At 44.5% G+C, this 19,282-nt stretch overlaps 1 protein-coding gene and 1 long non-coding RNA gene across 2 annotated transcripts in view; one reads left to right on the top strand and one right to left on the bottom strand.

Moving 5' to 3' along the window:
* Positions 1 to 1,447: 1,447 nt before the first annotated feature.
* LOC132324922 (uncharacterized) lies at positions 1,448 to 10,799 on the top strand. Its single transcript, XR_009485770.1, has 2 exons — positions 1,448 to 6,344; positions 7,452 to 10,799. It is a non-coding gene; the product is annotated as an uncharacterized LOC132324922 (long non-coding RNA).
* The window catches only part of PGBD5 (piggyBac transposable element derived 5), a 67,994-nt gene continuing 59,436 nt past the window's right edge, over positions 10,725 to 19,282 (bottom strand). The window contains exon 7 of the mRNA XM_059841579.1: positions 10,725 to 18,621. Coding sequence (XP_059697562.1) covers positions 18,426 to 18,621 — 196 coding nt within the window. The 3' untranslated portion in view covers positions 10,725 to 18,425. The remainder of the gene's footprint in view (positions 18,622 to 19,282) is intronic.

Genomic DNA, 19,282 nt, shown 5'->3' with positions numbered 1-19,282 from the left:
AAAACAGCATTTAAAATCCTGATTTTTCACAAAGATGCCTTTTTGTAGTTGGAAAAGAAGCTGAAATTTGGGAGAGATAAAAAGGCTGCAATGTGCTTGAGATAAAGACTTGTCTTGTTTGAAGTGGATCCTATAGAGCATTGCCTGGTTCCATTCTGGGTGTTACTGCCATAACCTTAGTTGTTTTAAGATGTTTAATTGTTGTACACAAATACCAACATCTACTTTGCCTTACTTAGGTCTATTTTAAATGTAGATGCTGTATGAATTTACATGGCCACGAGTGGCACAGAGGCATCACCTGTGTCCTCCTTCAAGCCTGAAACAGTGAGTAATTTCATAGATCGCTCTGGCGAGAGGCTTGTTCCTCTACAGAATCATTTCAAGTGAATGAAGCCACTGAAAAAAAAACTGGGATAATAAGCCATGATTACACAATGAGCACAAATGTCAGAGTTGCAGCTTTTGTTAGTCTGCACATTTTATTTACAGCTTAGCATCCAGTAGCTATTTTAAGATCTGCTAGTAATCAAGCTTAAAAATTGGGAATAAACTCAGTCCACAGATGTTCTCTCTACAGCCCTCCAAGAGGTCTGAATGGGTGCAAAATACCCTTTTGATTTGGTTTGATTTCTTGCAGCACAGCAGCAGGTTGCTGCTCTGTATGCAGGAAGAGGGATCTGTTTGATTTCAAGTTCCTATTTCTACCCAGAAGATGTTTTTAATCCAAGGACTTTTCAAGGTATTTTTTAATTAAAAAGGATCTGGAAGTAGCAAATAGCTTTCTGTCAAACCTGTGTTAATTAAAGGTCACCTTTGGTAGTCTGGTAAAAACAAGGTTAGAAAATTACTACCAAGGGTCTGTTGTGCTCTGGTAGTGTGATCAGCAGCACTTCTGTAAAATACTTTTCTCAACTTTTGTGCCACCTCTCTCCCTGTGCAGCAGGTTGGTTTTGAAGTGACCAGGGGTAGATTCCTGGTGGCAGCTCTGTGCTCAGCTGAGCCAGCCATTTGTTGCTGCTAACAGGGAAAGGAATGCTGATCCTGCCTCTCCTCCCTTGGGATAGTGTTTCTGCCCATTCCATAAGACAATATAGGGAAGGGTGGCAAAAACAAACAAACAAAGAAAATAACCAACGACCCAAACATAGAAAGTGTTGTCACTCTGGGTAGCTGAAAGCTCTTTGAGCTTGTCTTAACTAGATCATAAAATCAAGCCTTATATTTTTGTAAGAGAGAGTGAGATGAGGGATGCTCTGGTTTGCCTTTCAGTTGAGGTGCCAATTATTATAATAATAATAATAATAATAATAATAACAACAACAGCTTATGCCAAAACAGCCTTATTGCTGTATCTAAAGCTAGCAGCACCTGTAGTATCAAGAGAGTAGGAACAGGGGTGAGAGAGACAAAAAGATTTTAAGCTTTGCATCAAGGTGTTGGTTTCAACTGTTTAACAGGGAGTTTCTTGCTAGAAAGGGATATAACACTTTGGTCTGGAGAAAATGCTCCACCCTGTGTGCAGTTTGTGCTTTGTGTGGCATGGAGCTCACCATACTGCTGTCAGGCTCTCTCCCAGCTGGTTTCAGAATTGTATGAAGATGTTGCTCTTACTTTTTCCTGTTGAATGAGTTATTTGAGAGAGGGGGGCATCTTCAGGTGAGAATCAGAGCTTCTGTCATAGGAGGAGCTTTGAAAGAAAATGACACACAAACACTTTCTTCTTGGTGTCTAGGTAGAAAAGATGTTAAAAAAAGTGAAGCAGAAGAGAAAGGTGCAAAGTGAGAGGGTGTGGAGAAGCAGATGCAGAGCTGCAGCTTAGAATGTATTTCAAAGTCAGTAATTCATACTTTAAGGAAAAATGAGATCAGGCTATCCTGTGCTCTGCAGCATCAGCTGTAAGATCTTCAGCAGTGGTATCTGTGCCAAGTGCTCAGCTTCTGTCTGGATGTGACCTCTGGGAAGAGCTCAGATGTAAAAGACCAGCTGAATTTTCGGAAGTTTTTAGGACAGTTAGTTTTTAAAAATAAAATTTCGGAAGTTTAAGCATCTTGAGAAACAGATGAATTTGAGAATTAGGAAATCTTCAGCTGATCTAATTCTCCTTTTGCCAGCACTTCCAATGTAAGTTTGCTATAATGAATAATTACTTCCAGGCTGAATGTCTGGCTTCAACTGCCAGCCATTTCTCTGCTGATTATGTTTAACCCCTTAAACCATTTTTTCATAGAATCAGAGCTCCTGGAATATGATTCTGTCATTTCTTTTTCCCTTACAGACTGAGCCCTCAAACTAGGTGAGAAGCAGGTTTTTCAGGTCACACATTGCTACAGCTCTTCCCTGAGCTGCCCTCAAGGCTGACAGAGGGCTGATGAGGGGTGCAGGTCCTCCTCTCAGATCCAGAAAAATAGGATGGGACCCCTATGGTTGTTACATGTGTAGGATTCCCACTGGTGCTTCTCACTCCCACTGATGTTGGGACTTTGTAAGAAGGACAGCCAGGCAGTGCTCTGAATGATCCTGAGGGCTGTTCCATCTTCCTCAGCTTCCAGCAAACCCAGTGTGGCAAGGCAAATCAGTGTTGGGCCAGTAGCTGCTTCTTTTTCTGGATGAAATTAGCAAAGCCAACACTGCTAGATGTCCACGAGCAGTGCTTGCAGGCAGCTGGTCAGAACTGATGCTCTTGAGGGCCTGTCAGTTCGCTCAGGGAACATCCCAAAAATTGATTGTGCACCTGGGAACCTCTGTGGTTCCCATTTTACAGAGCAGGATTAGGTGCTGGAATGGATCAAAGTATTGTCACATCATACTGGTAAATCTTAAGAGGGGAAAATGAAATAAAGGAGACAGACATACATAGCTCAATTACAAGCCAAGGGGCACAGAGTGGATGCCAGGGGCCACTTCTTTCCCTGCCAAGTCTGAAGTCCTTTATCAGCAAGGAGCAAGAATTGTCCCATTTTGAGCTAAAAAGGCAGGGTGCTTGTACAAGAAGAGGTTAGATCATGAACAGTAAGGAGTGTATGGATAGGGAGTTAATTCATGCCTGTTCTTTACAAGCAGTGAGTGGCAAGACAAAAAACAAACAAACAAACAGTTTCCAGGTACAAGTTTAGGATAAAAGCTCTTCATGTTGTTGAAAATTCCTCCATGGATGTGACAGCCCTTTCAGTGGAAACCAGGGCTATAAAACATGCAAATGTTTAAATGGGCACCAGGAGGTCTCTACACCAGAGATTGATGGGAGCTTGAAGGGCAGGTGGAGGTAATACTATTTGGTTTTTAATTCCATTCCTTTGGTCTTTCCTTAGGCAATTGTTTACTGGGTTATTAAATCCTTTGGTCCATGCTGGCTCATGTTTTCCACCTGAAGTGTCCTGAGGCTGAACAAACCCATGGATGCCCTGAGCACCTTTGGAACACAGCAGGCAAGAGAAGACAGTGCAGCACCAGGAACGTGCCAAGGTGAGCACACTCAGGAGTGAGCCAGCAGCTGGTATTTAATGTGCTGGGTGGAGAATCCCATCTCCAGCTCTCATCTCAAATTACTTTTCTTGCTACTTACAAAATGGTGTCCTCATCCTCTCACATAAAATGTGAGGATGCTTCTGGGTGATTTTTATTTAATAATAGAAAATGGCTGCAGACAGTTTTTAAATTTCAGACTTTCACATTGAGGAATTATGTGGAAGAAATTAGTCTGGAAAGGATTAGTAAATTAATTTTGTATTTTTTTGTGAATAGCAGTTTACTGCCTTTGGGGACCAAATTCTACATGATTTTAAGAGTTTTATTCCTATCCAAAACTGCCACAGACATAGGCCCATAGAATTTGCATTTTCAATAGTCTCTTAGGAAGAGGATGGCATCTTTGACATTCTGGTGTCTTTTCATTGCATGAGTCCCTAAGGACAGTCTTTGAGAGCTTCTGAGGAAAGCAGGTAATACAGAGTTCTGAAGGCATGCCATGGGATTCGCAATTAGCCTGGATGCAAAGATCTTTGTGCTGCATTTGAATTTTGACCTTTGTTAGCAGTGCCTGGGAAGGGCTGGTACAGGCTTCTGGGTATCCTCACCTGGCACAAGGGAGGTCCTGGTTCAAGGTGGGGCAGCCTGGGCCCCATTGCTAGAGAAATTACGACAAAAAGGGCAGGTGGCTTTTGCCCCTGGGAACCCCTGCACTGTGGGATCGGTTGGAACCAGCCCTGCTGTTCAGGGTCATGCCAGTACTCTGGACTTCTGTGATCTACGTTGTATGGGTTAAACACCTCCTGGTAATGAAGCTGAAGATGTGCCCAGCCTGTGTGGAGCAGAGCTGAGCCTGGCAGGAGTGAGCAATGCCCTTGTAGCAGTGACCCTCAGATGACTTTCCAGGAAGATTTAAAAAAAAAAAAAAATAGGAAAAGCATTCACTTATATAGATTTGGCTAAATAAAAAACCATTTCATGGGGGACACTAAGGGTGAGCCCAAATCTGTGTGAGTGGAAGGTGACCCTTTAGCCTGCTTACTTCAATTCTGGCTTTGCCTGAGTACTTGTATTAGGGGAGGCATCGAGCCAGCCTGGCTCCCTGTGCCTGTACAGGCCAGAGCAGGAGCAGTCACAAACAGTGTTACTGCTCCTGCTGCTGTCTGAAGAGCTCTGTCATTGTGCTGGTGCTCTCTGGTGGGGCAGGGGAGGTTACCCGCCCCTCACAGGAAAGATTTTTGGGGGCGGGGAGTACATACAAAAGAAGCAGTCTGAGCCCAAGGTATTCCCAGAGGAAATGCTTGTCTGTGCAGGATGATTATTTCTGTGTCCACCTATGCATCCCACCCCACTGCTGTTTTATCTGTGGGAAATGTCCTTCCCTTTCCCAGCAGATGGACTTGGCTTCCCTTGTGGATAGGATCAGAGTCGTGCATCCTGTTGGCAGCTCGGCTTTCTTTGACTGGGTGCCCTGGAGCATGAATTTCCTTAGGAAAGCCAGAGATGGCAGCAAGACAAGTTTTCTGCCGGTTCCCTTGTTCCAGTTTCTTCCTTTTGGCAGAACAGGATTGGATTTTCTTTCTCACTATTATTATGGGCTGCAAAGAACAGCTCCTAAATTAGCCCCGAGGAGGTGGAAGGGTAGAGGAATCGCTGTGGGGAGTTTGGTCTGACGCATGTAATAAGCACAAGCTCTACCTGATTCGACTGATGAACCCTGTCATAGGCACAGCCCTCTCCCCAGTTTGTTTTTGTTGTTTTAATTAACTTTTGGCAGCCATGCCAAATGCAACTCCCATGCCTTTTCCCAACCACTGCTGCAATGTTGCAGTGAAGTTCTTTGGCCACAGCTTGGCTTGGGAGGCTTGGGTCCATCCAAGGAGCTTCCTGTGAAACTCAAGGCCAATGTGAAGGTGCCTAAATATCCCCCAATAGTGACCCTTTATCCTTCTTTCCTAAAACACTCCTGGCTCCATCTTCTCCCCACTGCTTTGAGCAGCTCAGAGTCCGACAGCTCTGCTGCTCTTCCCACTTCTTCGGGACACTCGTTGGCCAGAGATGCTCCTGCTGGAAGGGCAGAGTTGGGCTCTTCAGCCATCCAGTGTGGATGTGCACCCATGGGGATACAGATCCGGTGGGTGTGACACTGTTACCAGAGCCTCTGAAGCAGGGGACTGACACCCTGGAGCACCTAAGCTGGTAGGGAGGGGAGGGAAGGCAGCACACAAAGCCCATCAGTGCCCTGCAGCATCCTTGGGCAGAGCAGGATTTAGGTCACCTGCCTAGGGAGCAGTTTGTGCTCTGCTGACTGCCTCTGTCACACAGGCCTGAGGTGCTGACAGGAGAGAAGGGCAACTTTTGAACCCCAAGAATAACTTCTCTTGACTTCAGATAAAGTGTTATGGTTTGCTTTCAGTGAGGGAAGGGAGCCTTGCACCCACCCATTTTTACAGAAACCCGCCCTAAGAAGGTGGAGCTGCTCATGCATTCCTGGGTGCTTCAGCCTTTGTGCAGAGCCCCAGAGAACAGCAGCCACATCAAATCTCATCCACTGCGGATTTTCATTATCCACTTGAAAAACTGGGTTAAGCTACCTCAGGCAAAAAGAAATCCTGCAGGCTGCTGCGAGGCTGCCATTGCTAGAGAGGCTCTGGCAGCTGGGAAAGGGCACTGCTTTCGTGCAACAATGAACCTTTACAACCGTGTCACAAATAGCTCCTCGCTGTTCGGAAAGAAACAGAGGAAATTCTTCTCACTCCCATTCTCCTTTCAGGTTGCATTTTCTCCTTCCAAGTAGCCTAAAAGCCATTTGGTTATTTGCAGCACAGGAGCAGAGCTGGTTGGGACCAGGAGCCAAAAAACCAATGAGACAAAAGGTAGGGTGAGCACATGGGGAGAAGAGTAAGCATGTCTGGTGGTTAAACCTGATGCACAGGAATGAGGCAGGGTCCCAAAGGGATGCAAGACAGCGTTTTCAGCTCCCTGGCGTTTGGGCTGTGGCAGGCCAGCTCCCTTGCAGCCAGGTTGTGTTTGGCATCTGCTCTCCCTTGCTCAGAGGGAGCCTGGTCATCAGCCCTGCAGGCTGCTCTTTGGGTAAGCGATAAGGGAGGAGTCCCTCCCAGTGCCTGCAAGCTGTTCATGATCTGTGATTTACCACTGGCCTGCTCAACCACCACTCTATATTGAAATTTGGTGGTGATGCTACTGGAAAAATCACGAGCAACGGATCATATATACTGGCCTGTGGGAAAAAGTTCCTGAATTTTTTTTGCTTCTCACATATGAGCAGCAGAAAGCTGTTGCTGGCAGCCACTGAGTCACTTGAATGTCTGTGCTTGGTGTGTGTTCGTGTGTACTTGCTCCAGGCCAGGGGAGCTTTTTTTTTGTTCAAAAAAGCAGCTTCTGAAATCACTGTATTGCACCATGCATTGAAATTGGCTGCTGTCATCTCAGGCAAGAGAATGCTGCTGTGCACGGGTGATTGGTTTAAACTGTCTATGGCCAGTTTGTTGCACTGGCCATGAAAGGGCTGCAGATGTTTAACAGCTGGTCTGAGTCCTACTGAAGCATCTTTCAGATCCTCCAGGGTCACCTCAAGCTCCTGGCTGCAGTAACAGGTTTTCTTCAATAAACGTGCAAGTATTTCTTCTATTTTAGTAAGTTTATTAAACCTGACTTGCAGTATTTAATAGCACTACTTGCTCAGCCTGGCTGCAAACTGTGGGTGATCATCCTTGACCAATTTCATAAATACTTGACATTACCTGCTGTCTGAAAAGACAAACTGTGGAACTCTGCAGTGGCACTTTGCAAATTGCTTTTCTGAACAGAGCAACAGAGCTCTACCTGTTCAATATTAATTACAGGACAGGAGTGAAAAAAATGTGATTATCTGAACACAGAAACACTATGCTGATGTTATGCCAAGCTACTTGTTGGGATGCCTCTCTTCCACCAGTATCAGAAGTAGCTGTGTGTTTTAGGTGGTGGTGAGTTGCTGGGCACCATAATGGAGAGGACTGAAAAAAGATGAATTGGGATGTCAAGGAGAAGAGCAGCACACATACTCTGGAGGAACACCAGCAGGTATAGAATTACGTTTTTCTTTGCAAAGTGTTGAAAGGGGCCTTTCCTCTGTGGCTGGGTGCAAATACAATTGCTTATGCTTGGAGACCAACTTTTCTAGTGCATATGTCCAAGATATAACTATGCCTACTAATTCATGTGTTTGTCTTTATCACCAACAGTTTCAATCTGAAAAGGCTGGGATACTGATAGACTAGTAGGCAATGAACTTTTCCAATTCCTGAGAGTGATCTGCAATTTATTCTAGAGTGGCTGCCTGCAGATGCTACTCTTATTCACAGCAAATAAATGTCTCTCCCCTCCCTGCTTTCCCTCAAACTTTTCCATTCTTTGGAGATTATTATTTGCCATCATTTTAGCTGACTCTTTCTAAATTTTGTGTGTGTCCAGGAGAGATGGAAGAGGTTTGCTGTGCTGTTTCCTCAGAGGCGTTGAGACAATGCTGCCATCTTAAATCCTGCATTGTTGCCCCTGGGGAGTCTGAATCTGGCAGGAGGAATATCTAACATTTCTTTTAAGGTTGCAGTCCAGCCCTGAGCCATAGAAGTAGAAAAAGGAGCCTGTTTTGGCTTATTGCACCGAGTGTGTTCTCTGAGCTGCAGTTGGTACCAGCTGCCTCCAGGCCAGGGCTGCGCTGCGGGAGGTGAGTCCGTCTGCTCAGGGGAGCTGATTCTCATCCAAGTTTGTGGATTGCCAATTCCCCCTGAATCTGAGAACCTCCACTGCTGCTCTTGCTTCTTTGATGAAGGACAGACTGCAGGTTCCCAGGCAAAACCTGTGACAGGAAACATAATCTGCAAAAAAGCCGTGGTAAAATACATGCCAGTATTGCTGGTGCAGTTGTTCCTGAGGAATCCTGCCCAAGCCCTCACCTGGGGAAGTGGGAGTATCAGAGAAGCGAGAGAGGTTTCTGATTTCTCAATTCTCATTACCCTTTGTGTATTGATTTCTTAAACTCTCATTCCCAAGACAAAAGTGTGGCCGTGCTGTAATCTAAGGAAACTGCTGCATGGAGACTGTCTCTGAAGAGAGAGGGGAGGTGGCTTTGCTTTGCAGGGGTCTGATGAGATGCCATTCATTACTGCCTGTAAAGTGCCTTTTCAAATCTCAGGTGAGGGTGCTTTAGGAGAGTCTGTGCTTTGTCTTGGTGACAGCTGGGGGTGTCCTTCTCTGCAGTGTCTGTGAGGTGGCAGTTTCATTCTCTCTTTTCCTCTCTGGAGACAGAGGGACAAGTGGAATAGGATATTGGAAAACACTGCAAAAGGGCATGTTACGTTTGGCTTAATTAATAAAGACCGTGTTGTTGGAATTAATTGCAAATTCTCCTGAGAATAATTTCACAGGAGGTTGAGTTACTGTAGGCCCTGGCCTGATCTGAATGGATGGCAATGTTGTCAATGACAGCACCAAGGTAACGTGTGTGTCTGTGTCAATCAGATCCTGGGTTTTATAATTTCATAAATTAAATTCCTTCTTTTATTCAGTTAGTGTTGCTAAAGATGATTTGCATTGCTTATTGTCCCTCTGATGGCATGGCCTGATCAGACACAACGTTAGCTCAGGTCACGGCACATCCAGGGAACAAAGTGCTGTGCTGCTGGGGGCGACTCTCCAGCCGTGACAGGGAACAAGGAGAAATCCTCCTTTGGTTTATGGCACAGCTGCATGTCTCAGCTGGTGTGTAGCTGGTCTCACTGCAGGGGCTTGTAATCCTCTCCCTGGGTGCCTCGTGCTGTGTGTGCCCAGGGAATGATGGAGGGAGGCACCCGTGGGGGGCTGTTCCTGTCCCGGGGAGCCCTCCTCTGAGCCAGGCAGTGGTCACGCTGATCCATCACCCTGACGATGCACCCACACATCTCCAGGCTCTGCACTGCTTTGGGATGAGCCAGCCTCCACGCTGAGCTGCAGGCACGCATGGTGGTTTGATCGCCTCTTGAGTGTGGATGTGACGTCTCACAGCAGAAACTCGTGAGTTCCTCCCCTGCTGCTCAGCAGTGACTGCTGTGGTGCAAAAAACACACAGCAAAGGAGAAAAGGAGTCTGTTTCTGGTGTGAAGGGGACAGACTGTCTTTCAAACCAGCGTTAAGGGCTGCTAATGCAGCTACTTACATGTTGAAAAAGTTTGAGATCTTGGCCGTGTTGACCAGCCAGAATCTCTTGCCTCCCCTTTTGTGATGCTAAGCAACTTCAAAAAAATAGTCTCCTGGGGACTGGGCCCATAAAGACATCAAATAGGTCAAGGGGCTTGTTGCTGGTTGCTTCTGTTGATGTTTTGTTTTCCCTGGAATTCTGGCTTTTTCTTAGCACGGCTTAGGTGCAAACTAAATTCCTTCATGTGGAAAACCCAAGATGCTCTGAAGAAACACCTTGAGCAAATCTGACATGGCAGCCCGACAGAGCCTGGCCAGAGGTCAGTGTTGAGCCACACTCACATACCTGGAATGCTGGGCAGCCTGGTCCCAGTGGAGCCTCTGCAGCCATGGGGAAATGAGGGACACAGCCCAAGGCATGGGAGTCACCTTTACTGTGGCTGTTGGCAAAGACTGACTGTAACCCCACTTGTGTGTTCTCCTGCAAGGCTTCTGCTACTTTGTGGAATAAGGTTTAAACCAGGTCCTAGCAATCTGCTAACTTGGAGCTGTGAAACAGCAGCCATCTGCAGATCATACATGACTGGTTTTGCCTGCAAATGCCACTCATTTGGCATGCAGGACATGGGTTTGGTGGGTACCACTGGTGGTACAGACAATGCTCTCCAGGAAGAGCCGGAGCAGCGAGGACAAAGGGCTGGTTCTGTTCAGCGTAGATATTCGAGAGCTGGGACAGCTCTCCCTGTCCTTGTGTCCACCCTGCTCTGCCCTGAGGTGACTGGGAAGCGTTGCTTGTCCAGGTCAGAATGGCATGGTGGGGGAGACAGTGGTGCCCTTTTCTATGTCTGTGTGCTGACTACACTGAAAGGCTTTTTCAAGTCAATTTTTTCTAAAGAAAATGCCTTTGTCTCCAGTGGCTGGACAGAGATGGTAGGTTTATGATTCTGATGGTCTTAGAGTGTGAACCTGTAACTCATCTTGCAGTATATTCTCTACATCCTTTCACTTGGGCACCCAGAGCATGACCAAACATCTTCCCCACATATTTCAGAAAAGAACAAGACAGGAAAAGCAACGGGTAATATATCTGACTGTATTTCAAAGTTGTTGATTGTAAACAAACTTTGTTGAAGAAATAAAATCACATGACAAGATATCAGAGTGATACTATAAATCAATTTTGTTATTGTTGCCACACTTCACATTTTTGGAACTCGGAATTCAGCTTATGGTGTACAAAATTTGTAAAAATTTATTGCAAGCGTGCCTTTGTGTAGAACAAAACTGGTGTCACAAAAGTAGTTCCCTGTCCCATGCAGAAACACAGCTGTGTGTCTCTTACTGTGAAGAGGTCACACACCTGCATTTCCTGAAAGACTTGGCTGTTATAAAATTGGTCTGAGAAGATTTTTAAAAATAAGAAAAAAAAAAAAAAGTAATTTGCAGTGTATATTTTATCTCTGTAATTTATGCTTTCAACAGAAATCTTTAGAATTATAAAGAATATGGAACTTTGCAACAGAACCGCAGTTGCTGATGGTGTGAGCACAGCCCAGTGGTCTTGAAAGCACTCAGCCAGCTAAGGCCCATCTTCGCAATTGGAAATGTCACTGCATTTGATGGAATGTAAGTTGCACACATTGAAAAATAAATGAAAACAAAATGTCAGTGGGGAGACTCCTTTTCCAGAATCCCCATTGTTCCTGTTTCTACTGTGGTGCTTCCACAGTCTGTAGCTTCCATGCTGTGCTGACATGCAGCGCTGTGACGCCAAGGCTGATGACTACTGAACACGTATAGCCTAAGGAAAGGCATGGAGTGAGGCCAGGGATGTAGCTAAAGCAGGGTTTGTGTTACTCATTCAGCTGTGCAGACTGGTTAGGTTAAGCATCAGCCTTTTCTTTTAATTCAAAGGCAGCAGGAGAGGGGGGGGGTATACATGCTGGAATGATGAGAGTTAGAAGGGATCACCTGGCTCCTCTCTCTTCATCCTCTGAACTTTCCTCTGCCTTCTCAAAGCTGCTGTTGCCCTTGAACTCCTCCTTGTGTCTGTGTCTACATCCCTCCATGCTGATTAGCCACACCTTCACAGGACCAGATTAATCACTGGCATAAACCTGCATTTTGTTATCTCTGATATCACCCCCAGACCATGGGATCAAGCTATTTTTTATTTTAGTACTGAAATGCCAGGCAAATATTTGGTTTATATCCAGGTTGCAAAATAAGTCGGAGAGACCTGCAAACTGTTTTCCATCAAATGAGCAACTATGTTTCACAGAGACATGCAGATTGTTCAGCAGTCACGTTTTGCAAATGCCTTGACACAGATTATTTGAGAACAAGACCACAAAGTTACTTTGACACAAGTGGGTTGAGGTTCCGGATGGCTGAACCTAGTGTGCTGTGCTTCACTTTTAAATTTCTAGGCTTTTTGGGGGCAACTAGTGGAAATAGGTCAAAATGCTCTGAAGGCCAGAGCACACGTTTCAAGTGCGAAAGCATTTGCCTGAGGGTTTATTTCAGAAACAGAGTTGCAATGGCTGGGAGCAAACTGCATAGGCCTGGAATTTTCCCTTTCCTAGAAAAACTTCTGAGACCCACTTGACTATGAAGTCTGCTTGTCCAAGCAGCTTGGATTGCAAATTGTGATCTTGTGTCTCCCCAGCTTTTTTCCCCAGTCAGGTCCTGCACATCATGGTCCTGCAGCACAGCACGACAGTCCTCTCCTGGTGGGTTCCTCACCCAGGGCCCCCAGGCATCCAAGGCTGTTCAGATACAGCAAATGATGCTTTCCTGGGTCAGCTTTTTGCACTGCACATCCCATGGACCACCCTGACATCCAATACAAGCAATTATTACTTCAAAAGGGTGATACAAAAGGGATTTACCACTTAAGGCCTTTTAGTGATACCTAACAGCTGTTCACCAAACCCATCAGAGTGAAAGGGCTTCAAAAACAAAGCAAAACACAAAGCAAATCCCCAGACCCTGTCAAAGGTCTCTCTATGACAGCAATGCAGAGCTGAGGAATATTACAGCCATGCCAGCTGGAGCAGTGGGTGTGGTGCTGCTGAAACCTCTTTGGGGTCCATCCAGACCTGCTGGGACAGCGCTAATAGGGCAAAGAGACAACACCTTCACAGTGATTGCAATCAGAACAGCCTGCAGAAACAATACCCTGTTTCATCTGAGATCTGCAGAACAGCAGAAAGGACCAGCAGAGCAATGCTACAGAAGTAAACTGAAGGGCCAACTCTGTGTTGTCAACCCTTCCAGACTGACCAAGAGCCTGCAGGATGCTTTGGATGTGTTTTAAGTGCAAGGAATGAGGGAAGCAAAAGAAAGTGTGGGGCAGGAAGCTTCTCCAGGGCTAGATTTCCAGAGAGGCAAGGCTGTCACTCAGAAGAAAAGGAAGAAATCCTTTTTATAAAGCACAGCTGTTCTCAACTGTTTCCCAACAGTAAAGTGATGATAAAAAGGTGCTTCCAGTTCATGATGCTTCTGGGAAACTAAGATAAGTTTAGGAAGAATTGCGACAAGAATGAATACACATCAAATAGCACTGATGACAGGCTTGCTTTTGAGTAGATGATGTGATGTGTTGGTGCAAGTATCCTAGTTAACAGCAGGCCAAATATATACCTATTTTGAGTTTAGAGTTCCTTGCCCTTGTGAAACTGTGAACAGGCCTTTGACACTTCAATATTTTTCTCAGCCAGACTGAGATGAGCTCGTTTTACAATCAACAAATCTTACATCAATCCGAGGGTGAAGGAAGTGCCATGGCAAACCCCTAACAGAGATGGATGGAAGACTTCATATTCCATCTAAGCCTCAGGGACTTTTCTTAACTCAGTAATTATTTGTCTGAATTTCACACTGTTTACTGGACTACTGCAGAGCTTCAGATTTTCCATACGTTTCTTCTAAGTTCCTCTAGGCTTGTTGGGCTCCTACATTTTATCAAATTTTCTCTTACCTTTAGTGCACTTTGGTTTTAACTCGTGCCAGCCTGTATGAAGGAACCTGTGCTAAGTCCCACAGCTCTTACTCAGGAGGAAATTATATTTGGCATACTTTCATTTCTAGTTAAGTGCTTTTGAACAAGAACCAAGTCACTGAAAACACAGAACATGGCCTTAATCAGCAGGAGTGCAAACTCCACTTTACAGTTTCATCGCCCCCCTTATCTGTGCTGTGCCTTGGTGTCTGGTAGGAAAGGAAAACCTCTGATAAGCTAATGATGTCTCACGAGTGCTGAGTTTGTTACAGCACTTTGCAATCCTTGCTTGGAAAGCACCAGAGATGCACAGAATTATCAGAGTAGCATAATCCCCCAATTCCCCCCTTGTCAGTGGAATCGGCTCTACCACAAGCGGACTAAGGCATGGAAGAATGAGATACTGGAGGCTTCTTTCACTACTCACTAGCTCAAGACAGACTTCTAAATAACTGTTAGAAAGAAAAGTAACATCTTTGGGGGGAAAAAAAGGCCACAGAAATATATCTGGAGGTAAAGAGCAGGAATGCTGTTCTTGAGTTGCTAAATTCAATTTTCTCTAGAAATTACCTGAAGAAAACAAAGTTGTACTTCTATAAATTATGATTCCTAGACTATAGACTTGTATATAGAAGGGTTGGGGATAGAGAATAGAAACTGAAAATGGAGATGAGATTTCTTTAAATTGTGCCCTATTGACAAGTGTACAGATGGACTGAAGTAAAAAGTGGCAGAATTCCTGCAAGCCCTTGAAGCATTTTTCAACGGAGACAACAGCGGAAACCACTTCCCAGTGGCTTCTAAGCTCTGGCAAGTGTGGCATTACACAATGGGAAAAGAAATGTTTTCCAAGAAAGCATTGTGGCACAACAGACATTTCCTGAAAGTACTGTGCATAGAAGGTGGTTGGTATGTCTTACTGGTGGTCTTGGTTCTTTGAAATAAAGTTTGCATACCATGAACAAGTAATTATCAGTTTTTAGAAGTACAGTTCTAAACAAGTAAGTATCAGTTTTTAGAATGTCAGTGAAAATTCAATTCAGCAGGAGAGAAAGGAGCTGTGCTGTGCCCCCTTCACTACTTCAGTGTTGAACTTCTTTTTTTTCCTGAAAAAGTGTAGAGACATTTCTCTGTGACTTGGTTGGCATTTTGACTGCATTTCACCTACTGCTAAATTCTCAGATCTCTTACCCAGATTGTCTTAAGGCTACAAACAACCAAAACTATAATTTCACAAGCTATTGCACAATTAGACACACACACACTATAATGAGCATCCTTGCACTACTTTGAGACTTCTTCCCCCCCCCTTTAATTAGGGAGAGGCTTTAATGTTACAAGCAGGTGGGGAACAAATCTGAGTAAGCCAGTTTGTAGTAAAGAAAATAATCCTGCACAGGCTGAGCTGCAGTTGATAAACTTTAGCCTTTTAAAAATTGTCCTATATCTTCCCCAATTACTTTGCCTTGGTTGTAGTAACAGAAAAAGTGCAAGATGCTTTTTCAACAAGGAGAAATCTTAATTTTCCCCGACCCTATCCACTTCCAGTCAATAAAAGGAGAAGATGAGGGGGAAGAGTCATCTGTAGATATAGACTACACTTTGGTGGCTTTTGCTTGTTGGCTTCAAGAGCCAAAATTCAGGCATTTTGTACATACAAATATATATAAATATTTTTGCTTACTTATGGAATGTTTGTGCATGATAAGAACAACAGTTCCAAATGATGAGGGATGTTTAAGGCTAAGAAAATGAAATTCATTGCAAAGCTATAATTTTGTTTTCCTTTTTCTCCTCTACAAAGGAGACTAAAGCATCTTCCCTGTAATAGTCAGCCACTGTGTAATCCCCCGTCAACACCAATTCTAGGGAAAACTACTCAGGACCCAGTCCCTGAGGCAAAAAGCTAGGATCTCATGATTTGAGCTCAAGTAATCTGCATAATTAACTGCATACATTGGTGAAAATTAAATATTTCAAGGCCTCAGGCCTACAGCTATCCAAAAAAAGAAAAGGCATTTTCTGAATGGGATGGCCTAGATCCAGGCCTTTAAGCATACATAGTTATGTAACAATTGGCCAAGGGCTCCAGATTTATCCCAAGGGCTTACAGTGTAGCTGGAGAGGGGTCTGCCTACTCCTCAGAAATGCCAAGTGGCTCCAAGGTGGTCTTGGAAACCATCCCATGTCTGCTGGGGGCATGGGTATCCTGCACATAGCCCAGCATGGCATGGAGTGTAAGGAAGCCGGACTCTTCGTTTAAGCCATCCCATCAGTAAAGCTCCAGCCATACTTTTCCTTACTGCCCCAGTTTCAACTACCATATAAATATATGGGATATAATGAGCTAGCAGCTACACTTCCTGATCCAATGTAGGCTGGCATTGTCTGAAGCAGGGAGCAATAAGAACACTCTGTGAAATTTCCTGAAAAAAAGAAAAATATAGGTTTATATTGCTGAACATTTATTTTTCATGCTTCAGGCTAGCTGCTGTCTCCCTTTGAATACTTACAAGACTGACAAGAACCAGCTATCAAACACACTCAGTCTGAAGAGGGGTGGTCTCAGTTCTCTGCAGGGTCAAGAAATTCTAAACTTATCCTTGGGTTCCTGTGCAGCTTGGCATTGTCAAGGGCAAGAGTGGTACAAACCCACCCCCTTCTTTTGTGGTTAGGAGGCCTCAGTGCACAAAGTTTTGTCCTTCCTCCCATGTTTCCTGGGTGAAGACCTTGTGGACTGAGAAGTGAAAAGGATGCTTAGGAGTCCCACTGCTGTTCATTGTGCAGCTGGCAGGCAGAGCAGGATGTGTGGGACAGGCTCCCGGCTGTGGCACAAGCAGAACCACCATGGAGTCGGCCACAGCCATCCCCTTCTCTCCTTGCAACCAGGTGAGATCTGCCTCTAGGTCTATGCCAAACAGTAAGACTTTGGTGGAAACAGAAAGGTGTCAGTGCAAGGATACTCCATGGGGTAGTCATTCATTTGCTAACCCCTGCTGGATTCTTCCTCTGTTATTATTTACATGCTATGCATTTGCATGTCACAGAATGATGAAATCAGAGGAGTTTCCAAATGTATGTTGGTTACCTTCTATTGCCTCTTGTCAGATAGATACATGTAACCTGGTAAGATTTACACTGATAAATCAATCATTCACTCCATTCCTCTTGAATCAACTAGAGTCATTCTTTGGGAGTAAAACTTTTCAGGCTTGGGTCCTCTCATCAAAATGGTTTTCTGCCCTGTAAGTTAATGCAATTCTGTTCGTGCCCATCACTGCTAACCTTCAGAATACAGAGTTTTTTGATGATTGAGTTGTGGACTGAAATCAATAAAGTGTAGAGGGCAGGGTAGTAGCTCCCCTCAGTATTGATTCCCTCGTTTCAATCATACCTCTCTCTCAGCATTGTTTTCTGAAACTCCAGTGGCTTTCAGATTCCACGAGCACCAAAACATGGCCTTGACCACCAGCTCACGATGATGCTTGTCCTCTACAGAGTCACTCAGAACAGAAGAACTCTTTGGGCTTGCTCTGTTTTAGCAAGGTTTAAGGTTGGTTGCAACTGGACTTCTTTCCTTTTCTAAGACACAATGCTACGTTATTTTGCTAAACATGTAATCTGCTTAATTACAACTACTGTGACAAGCCCTGAACTCTACCAAAAAGAATTCCTACAGAACACCCCACAGTGATAATGGGAAACACTTGGCTATTAGTGACTTTTTTCTCCTGCCAGCTGTGCGCCAAACAAAATTCTAAAGTGGACCAAAGAGGTCTTGACAATTACCAAAGAAAAAGCAAGAAATTATTGTTCTTAAAACTTTAACAGTCCATTACATTAGCTTTTTAAGCAACATTTAAGATACAGTTGAAATCAAGAAAAAATATAGTTGGTATATTTTGATTTCTCACCTGTACACTGACCGTGGCAGTTAAGATGTGAGGCAGTATTACAAACTGGTTTACTCACTGTTAATTACAGTAACTAACAGTAATTAATACTTGAAGTATTAATCACTGTTTGTGTAAAAAAATGTTTCATCATGGTTAAAACCAAAAATCATTGTAATGTATTTGTCACTTTAAATTCACTAAGGTACTTGGTTTCTTCTACCTTTTCCTGTGTTCTAACTGGGATCAAATTGTCTCATGTTACATTAATAAAAATCAAAGGGGAAAAAAAAAAACACAGAAAGAAGAAATCATGACTGGTTCTCAGTTCCTGGCTGCCTGCCTGTGAAGGTGGTGTTTGTCAAGATGCCTGCTGCAGTGTCCCTGCTCCGCCTGTCCCAGCGGAGGACAGCAGCAGCGACGCCTTGCGGGACAACAACCGCGCTCAGCCACAGCCCACGGTGCAGCCTCGCGGGCTTGTCCCAGAATTCAGCAACTCCATGGAAGGCGCAGAGTTTCCTGTAATGCCCATCTAGGACTGCTGAGCTGTGTCAGCTTCTGACAAGCTCTTGGCCCAAGAGGAACTTTACAAGATGACCCTGTTCAACATTGAGATGACGGCTAATTTAAGTCTGTTTTCAGTGTACAGATTCCCACAGGGCATTCACATACGCAATTTTGTGTCATCTTTTCCAGTGGCACTTTCTGCATGAGATGTTTACATCCAGCTGATACTAGGAACAAAGTTTGCACCTCTCTAGTGGCATCACTTGGCATTTTTGGATGACAGCACTGGTGGTGTCACAAGTTCCTTGCTTTGCCGCTCCAGGTGTGGTATCTTCTGCTCTCCCTCCAGCCCCTGCCTACGCCACCAAAGCAAAGCATCAATGGGTGGGTGAGGTGTCCTCCAAGCCCAGAAGCTCCTTTACAAGTCTTTCACCAAACTGTGCACGGCTGTACCTTGTCACATGGTAGGCCTCTGACATTTTGTAGAGGATGTAGGCATTATTTATAGCGATGCTGATGGCAAACCAGAACACTTGTTGCCAGGTCTTGTTTGGTTTGTGAGAAATGAAATACCTAAAAGCCAAGAAAGGGGGAAAACACTGTTCAGCCAAACAATTGCAGCTGGGGTGCAAGCAATCACCCCAGACAAAGATCCTGCAGTCCCAAAGGAGAAGGAGACATGGGACTTAATGCCTGGTTCAAGTATTATTTAAAGAAATTTTGTACAATGTATTTGACAGACATTAACAGCAAATTTGCACAATGTTGGACATTTCTGGTAGTATGTAAAAGAGCAGACCTCCTTGCTCTCAGAAGCAAACTTCAGCAATAAGCTCACCTCTGTATCACTCCATGTAAATAAGAGTACTGATAAATATTCCTTGAGCTCACCCATGACAAATATCCTTGTGATAGGAGATGTAGGTCTGAATCCCTTCAATATGTAACTAAAAAAAAAAGCCTCAGTCACATTACATTACAGTTTTAGGAAGCTTGCTGATGCTTCTCCTCAGGTTTATTGTGAGCAAAGGATGATTGCTGCTGCTGTCAACAGTAGGTGGGAGGATGTGGGGGTAGAGCGAGAGCGTACACTGCTGGTAGGTGGACCACAAGGCAGAACTAGAAAGGACTGACATCTTTATATTTAGGTTCTGACTAATTCTAGGACTGCCAGAATATTCTCTCTTCAGTCATAAGATTTCCCAATCTCCCATTTTCCTACTTTCATTTTTTT

The sequence above is a fragment of the Haemorhous mexicanus genome, chromosome 3 (assembly GCF_027477595.1).
Source record: "Haemorhous mexicanus isolate bHaeMex1 chromosome 3, bHaeMex1.pri, whole genome shotgun sequence".
In the NCBI taxonomy this organism is placed as follows: domain Eukaryota; kingdom Metazoa; phylum Chordata; class Aves; order Passeriformes; family Fringillidae; genus Haemorhous; species Haemorhous mexicanus.
The sequence above is the reverse complement of the archived record's forward strand: the minus strand, read 5'-3'. Positions and strand labels throughout refer to the sequence as shown.